This window comes from Macrosteles quadrilineatus, unplaced genomic scaffold, assembly GCF_028750875.1.
Source record: "Macrosteles quadrilineatus isolate MER2022 unplaced genomic scaffold, UCM_ALF_1.0 Scaffold_5__1_contigs__length_97177068, whole genome shotgun sequence".
Taxonomy (NCBI): domain Eukaryota; kingdom Metazoa; phylum Arthropoda; class Insecta; order Hemiptera; family Cicadellidae; genus Macrosteles; species Macrosteles quadrilineatus.
In genome coordinates, this window is record NW_026542598.1 from 16,167,385 (window position 1) to 16,175,357 (window position 7,973).

The 7,973-nt window shown below is 31.7% G+C and overlaps 1 protein-coding gene across 1 annotated transcript in view; it reads right to left on the reverse strand.

Moving 5' to 3' along the window:
• The window catches only part of LOC128995451 (mucin-5AC-like), a 51,905-nt gene extending 44,132 nt beyond the window's left edge, over positions 1-7,773 (reverse strand). The window contains exon 1 of the mRNA XM_054420470.1: positions 7,693-7,773. Coding sequence (XP_054276445.1) covers positions 7,693-7,773 — 81 coding nt within the window. The remainder of the gene's footprint in view (positions 1-7,692) is intronic.
• Positions 7,774-7,973: the final 200 nt, after the last annotated feature.

A 7,973-nucleotide genomic window follows, 5' to 3' on the forward strand; every position in this document is an offset into this window, starting at 1 on the left:
CAGTTTAGTAAAGGATAATAATAACAAACCTTACCCAATCATTAACGAGCAAGTATTTCAAAATGTACATTTTATTAAAAATTTATATTCTGTAGCTCATCAAATACAGATTTGTTATACCAGTACCCTCCATAAATATTGTGAAGAATACATATTTCTTACTTCATTTTCGATTCCTGTTTACGTTGAAAGTATATTTAAGAAGAACAAATACATGTTTACATGAATTTACAGACTTTTAAAGTTGCTGTTTGTAAACGCTGTAGTAATATATTCAAGTAGAATGAGTTTAATTACGTATACCTAATTAGTACCTAATTTAACATGTTGAATCCTAAGTTTAATGTGTTACGCACGGAACTGTTGTAAAATAGAAAATTAGAACGGTTTGAAATAACACTACTTTTTATTTGTCAGCCAAATTCCAATCCTACCCTATATGTATCTATCTGAATCCTTCATTTTAACTTTTCGCACTTACACTTAAATCTCATAGTTTTCACTCTTCCTAACAGAGGGAATCATAAAATGTGTTCCGAACATAAAAATTATGTTATGTGAAATATTGTTTCTATTATAATAATTAGCATTAAATATTTTTTGATCCAAAAGTTAATTTAATATCCAGGAAGTTGTAGGAGGGGCTAGCAAGGCCGGTTTTCATATGTGGCTGTCCGTACACCGGTACTTCGCTATTTGTGGATTTATGTGGTGTGGAATGGAATAAATCGGCGTGCAACAATCAAATCTATCTATAGCTGAGCTGAGCTACACCACGACGACGACAGCTGAGAGGGGCAACTAACAGCTGTAGGGATTTAAAAATATGTTTTTACTATGTTTAATTGTTTGTATTTGATATTTGAACGTTACAACGAATGAGCTAATTTCACAATGTTCGTTCTCAAAATTTTAAAGAAGCCCACATTTTACAAAAATACTTAATTTCGAGTGAAATAATTATATAACTTTCAGTCACTACCTAACCTTTTTTCTAGATACCTATCAATCAATCATTTTCCTTATGTTTACATTCAGAATGAGCTCTTAAAATTACTTCATGTCCCCGTAAATAACTCGAATTTATATCTGTATTATTAAGTGGTCGATTTTAGTAAGTGGCTTCAGAAAAAAACTTAAAAATATTTTAAAATTTAACATATATTGGTGATTGGAGGTCTTGAAGCACAGATTTGCAAATTTAAGTTTCATGCTTCAGAAACTACATAAACGTTGTATAAATTAGTTTATAAATAAATAATAACTTGTTCCAGTATGCGAATCAACCCAGTAAAAGTGTATAAGAATTGCAGTATTATTAGAAATAACGAACATAAATATAACGAAACAGTAACTTTATTATTGAAAACTATAAAGTGTTATTTATACTCAGATACAAATAGATACAATTTTGCTATAAAAATGCTTTCTCAGTGTAAAGAAATAAATAAGAAAACTAACGGTGACAGAAAGTTGGTTGTTGAGAAGGCGAATAGGTCAACAAACTGGAAACTGACAACAAACTAATATTACCTCAGTCGACATAGTTTCTAAATATTACTCATCGTCTGTTTCAATAATGATCTAGTATAACAGAATTTTACCATAAAAAATGAAACCACTTTAAGACTGAACGGACCTTAAATTATAAATTTTAACAAAGGACACAGCCTTGAAAATATTGGGCGAAGGCATCAATACTATAAGAGTATTGATTGTCGTTATTTCAGTCTGCTACAAAGGCTTTTCGAAAACAAAGATTACTTGGATATCAATTCATTATTAAATTAACGTGAGGGTTTCTATTGGTTGACTGTAATGTGGAGTGAGATTCGGGTGAAATTGATGATGGTTTACTAAACTGTCCATCAAACGATTTATAAGTCTATTGGTACAGGTTAGTTAGCGATTACAGAAATATAATACCCCCGCCGCAGCAAACCTACAGACTAAGCGAATTTCCATTTGCCATTTGATCAAAATATGTTCATAAACAAGCAAACTACAACAGTTTATTTATTCTACACAAGAATAACATAGGAATTTTAAATTTAAAGTTTTTTGGAATTTTCTCCGTAACCATTAGGCGCACAACAACGCTTCAATATACTAAGTTATTTGTCTTTTTAAGCTCTACAAAATGGCTTGGAAAGAAATTGTTAAATTTTAAGTTTTTACGGTCAAAAATGGGAAAACCCAATTTCTACCCCATAAAACCCCCCATAAGACCCCTGTTCCCATAGTCCGATCATGCTGGTTCGCGAACTCGTTCGAATAAACGTAGGTTTACACGTTTGTACAACATTTCGTGAAAATCGGATGATTTTTGCTCGAGTTATCACGCTAATGGACACATATATAAATATATATATATATGAATTTGAACAGATGGCGTTTTTGGTCTCTAGGGACCTCAAAACAAAAAAGTAAATCGGTCCCGCGTCAAGGTCTTACCATGAGTACTACGGTAATAGCTTATTCCCTATGTGGGAAATTCGCTAAAAACACAGGCAAGTTTATATTCTTTAAGTTTCTACGCAGCGTGTATATAAAAAATAATAAATGTGTCTCATCAAATACAATATTCCTTGTTATTGCTCGAACCTCTGAAATACGATTTGAATTAGTGAACTATGAAAACAAGATATGACAGATTTAGATATTCTGATGCCATTTTTAGCTCTAGTACATTTTTATTTCAGGATAAAATATTTAAAAATAACTGATAACAAAGGACAAATATGTGAAATCTATATCTACATTGTGTATAGACATTGATTATGTAATCGTGAATGTACAGTCAATGTTATAGGGCTTGTCCACTGTCTAACTAAATAGAGCATTACAGTTTGAATAAAGTTAAAACAAGCAATAATTCAGACGTAAGAATATGCAGTTTATTATAAAAATGCATAAATTAAACGCTGAGATCCCAATGAAAACGAAAAAAAAATATTATAATTAAATTCTTACCTTATGCAGAGTCCAAGAGGTGAAACTTTTCACAAAAATGGAAACCAATTGAATTTCTCACCCGACAAAATTGATTATAAAGCGTTGGGTGACCATTTGGTCTAATGGGGCTCAGGTCCCTCCATTAACATTCATGTCCGTTCGCATTAGCAAGTGGAGCTGACCACCCGATAATCTGGGCGAAGTCCGTCCCTTAGACCGTGGCTGGCAATAGATTACCTCGACTTGACGTGAAATCTGCTAGCAAAAACTGCATAATGATGCTTTGTGAGATGAGTAGGACAAACACGTTGTTTGTAATTAAGTATTAAGCGTGTTAAATGTATGGCGAGTGTTTATTAAATGTAAACAATTCTGAATGGACAGTATGTGGGCTTAAATGTATACAGACTTACATGAGCCAATTCTCTGAGGGTTCAAAATTTGTTAAAAAATCAGTTAGTCCAACTGAAGGTTTTTTTAAGAGGGGGATTTTTAATGGAGACTCATAATGCTAAAGTTATTTAATAGTTAGTATATATGATTCCCCTCCCATCTCTGATATTTAGGTGATCAAACTCAATCTTTATATTTATTGTGTTTATTTACAGATTTCTTGTGTTTTTGCTTTTGTTGAACGTTTGATAATACAGCGAATCTATTGTTGACGCATACAACTTTTGTGAAACTATCATGTAGGCATAAAAATGATAAATACTATCATGAACTAAGGATGAGAGTTCTACCATATAAACCTGACTGCTACGTGGCTTAACCTAACATTTCCGAAAGTAAACAAAGTGTTGAATATATTCCTTGATTCATTTTTTGACAACAGTTGAAATAACTACTGCATGATAAATAAAAATGATCCGAAATACTATTTTAACCATATTCACATTTGAGACAAACATAAAACATAAAATTTCATAAACATAAACCAATGAGTACATTACAGAAAATGATTGTGACGAAAACTCTATGATATTTCCCCGATGTTTTCCCCGACACTTCTTTATTTAGAACAGTTTACTTTCTGTAACAACTGTTTCGCACGAAATGTTTGAACGCTAACCAGCTTGCCCCAGACTGATGCAAATATTTACCCTCCAAAATCATGTGTTGTACCAAACTGCCGCCATTGGTTGGCCGCTTGAACAACTCGTCCCGCGCTTTTGGACCAGTCAATTGTTTCGATACTAACTGAACAAGCAGAGCTGTTGAGTCAATCTAATCAAAGCTTATGTTCAGCAGATTTTATCAATTTTTGTCAATATCAACGGTTTAAGTTCGCCGTATGGATAAAATATAAACGTAGGAGCAAGCTAGTGTACTTGGTAGAGCTTGGAGCTTTGTTCATGAGGATCCGGGTTCAAATTTAGCCGATCATCAATGGCTTCTTATGCAGAAACCCCACGGGCATAGCCATTTAAAATACTGTAAAAAACATTTTATAGCGTTGGGACACTTTTAATAGTTATCTTAATATTTAGTGGCTTAAAATTTCCATGAATGATTAGTAAAGCAAAATTTAGTGATGAACAATAGTGGAAACAATCAATAAACAATATAAATTCTACATTTATACAATTTATTCAAGCTATAAAAGCACAAAAACTTGGCTGTTTTTGTGGGGTTTCGGTTTGTAGAACAACTTCTGGCACAATATCGTCCACCTGCACCGTGTTTTATACCTCGCTCCAGCTCCATGCCAACAACAACTCGTATGGTACATATCTACAATAACTGACCACGGCTAAACCACAGCAGCCACTAATATACCTTCTGAGAGGTCAAAGATGTATAATGATCCATATTTATTTTCCTACGTCGTTGGTTTGGATGATTTCATAATGCACTTGGATATCATGTCATCATGGCCATCAAGGCAAAATAAATATACTTTTCATTTAGCTATAGAGGAATCAGTTGTAAAAGATCTCCTAGACATATTACTCTATGACCATAACATTGTAGTTAACTAATGACGACTCGGTTGAAAGAACAGGAAAACAACTTATTAAAATTATATATTAATTAATAAATTGTTTTGTCTGAGTTCATACAAAAAATTAAGATTATGTGTTTAAAGACATTGGTTTCCATCCAAGCTCGTCTAAAAGCTGAATTTTGACAATAACTGTATGTAGAATTATTACCATGCAGACTGAATCAATTTGCAGTTTTCAATACGTGGATTGAATTTTACATGTTGTCTGGTGGCAAAAGAATGATATATGTGTCGAGCTCTAACGTGTTGTGACATTTATGATCTGGTTTAAAAACTCATGAGTGACACGCGGTCAGTGACTTGTAAAGAATGCATTCAAGTTAACTCCATCAGCTTAGTAGTAATTGACTTTTGTTCATTTTCTAATAAAAATATAGCTTGGCTACCTGAGTGTAACTTTTAATTTTGGTACCGGTACATTAAGTATTTATAATTTAGATTTAGCAAACGATAGGACTATAATTATTTATTGGTAAAATTTAATTTGTAGTATTTTCTTTGGATACAAAGACGAAATTTTACGTCTGAGAGGAAATAGTAGGCTAGATGCACTTATGACGGTGCGTGCCACTTATTAGATTTTATATTAGAATTTTGTTTCCGCTATACAATATTTGATATACGTCTAAACTAGATCGCCGTTTGAATTTGGCATGATTAAAACGTCGGTGTACAAGAGAGTATTGTTTTGTATTTACCTACACTTCAGTGGTTTAATTCATAAAAGCTATTTATATTTTAAAACTGGCTATTGCTTTAAAATTTAAATACATGTCCACTTTACAGAAATGCATTCATTATGAAGGTAAAAATTACAAAAATAATAAATTATTTAAATAAAAAAGACTCATCCAAAAAGCAACACTCTACAAGCTACACGGTGTCAATGGTTGTATCAGGTGTACCACCTGCGAGGCGATCTGTCAGCTGTTACACTGCTGCCAACTGGACAACCAAAATATAGAAACACACAACAGTACTTTACACCGACACACCTGCCAACTGAAAATCGTACTGTTAAAACATGCAAAGATACTATATCCGATGTATATAGCTTTGAGTACAAATACATTAGGGAGGGGTACAGTAGACGATTGATTCCCATTTGGATGTTATAGTGAAAACTAAGTGATACAAACTGTGTTTGGTTATTGTATGCGTGGAACATAAGGGCAATTCCTTATAGGGGAAACTTATGACATGTTTTTTAAGGTAAACTTAAAGTGTATTCTTATGTTAACAAATTATTTCTTGTCGGTTTATTAACTTTGAAAACTTAAATACCTTACGTTCCGATAATATACCATAGTATGAAAAATTTAAACTTTGATACGAGCTCACTCTTTGAGTGTGTAGTCATTAACATTAGAGTAGTCATATATATTACCATTGGCAGAGTCTAATACGAGTTTTTCTCTTGGTACACTTAAATACACAACAAATTAAATAAAAAAAATAGTTAAATAAATAGATAAAAAATTTATAAATAGTTTGCATTGATAGGGCAATGCAAACTATAATCTTAAAAACTCCTCAAAAGAAAGCTAATTAACTATTTGGAAAATAGTTTGTTGTGGATTTTATGTTAATTAATTTTAAGCTTTCGGACCACTGATTACAAAGAATTACCTTTTGTAACAGATTATTATTTGCGTTCTAATTGCTTTACTTTATTGGTTTTTAGTGATTTTGTGGTACAACATAAATTTAAAATATAGAGATACAGAGGAAAATTTTACATTTATGATATGTCTAACAATATGAAATTTTAATTCTTGAAAATTGCTCCAGCATTAGGTTTGATTGCATATCAATATAAAGATGAGTATTCATTGAAACAGAAATGACTCCAAAGAGTAATGCATGTACATGTAATACAAACTACAGCTACAAACAGCCGTAAAAATTATAAAAAAATATCTATGATAAAAAAAATATAAAACAAAGGTTTCTATCAAGCATTTAAAAGGAGCGTTTACATATTGTCTTTACCATGACTGATGTGAATAGTCAAAATTGTTTTCTTTAGTATGTACACATAGTAAAACAAATTACAAATTAACTACAGTAAGTCTTTTTAAGTATTAAGGCATGAAACCTTCTTTGTCACTTGTTATTTAATAATTAGAAAGATTATTGAGATCGTAGTTTTGTATCATTTAAATAGAATATATTCCAATATTCTAATTTAGTTATAAAAGTCCCTAAAGTATATTTTGTGATCCCTAATCTCATTTAACATGTTACCACAAGATAATAATGGATGACGAGCCTTTTAGGCAAAAATAACAAATATCTTACAGATTAATAAACAAATTCCATGAATCGGATGCGCATTATCAATGATCTTAAATTTATTCATTTCCTTGACACTGTCGTTGTTTTAAATACAAGTGTTACTGTTCTTACTACTAAAATTAAACATACTAAAATTAAAATATATAAAATTAAACAATCAGAGGTAAAACGTCAAAGGGTTTTCAAAGGTCTGGAGTTTAGACATAAGAAAAGTGTTAAAAAAATTGTAAGTACTGGAGGCAAAGATAAAAAAGTTTTTTTATAACCATATCTAATAACTCCAATATAAATTTAACTGACCAAAGCTGTAATCTTTATTATAAAGGTAAACCATGTCCGCTTACAAAATAGACTATAGTCAAATTTAATTGAATTACAGTAATAACATACCTGTTTGTTAATTATCCGATAACGTCGTTACTAATTCTGACCACTTCCTGTATCACTGGACTCGCAAATCCTCCAGCGACGGAGTGGCGCGAGTGACTCCCGCCAAAAATAACCTCCTCCATGACAGTCAGCTGTTTTACAGGTAAGGGAACAACGGAAGGAGTAATTGGAAAATAAACAGCTGATTTGGGTATTTGATAATCTTTTGATTTTCGTATAATATTTAAAGATATCTGGAGATTTGCAGGTAGGAAATGTTGGTAAGAGCTAAATAACTTATAATTATTTCATCCTCAATGATAATTAAACGCTAAGGGTTTAC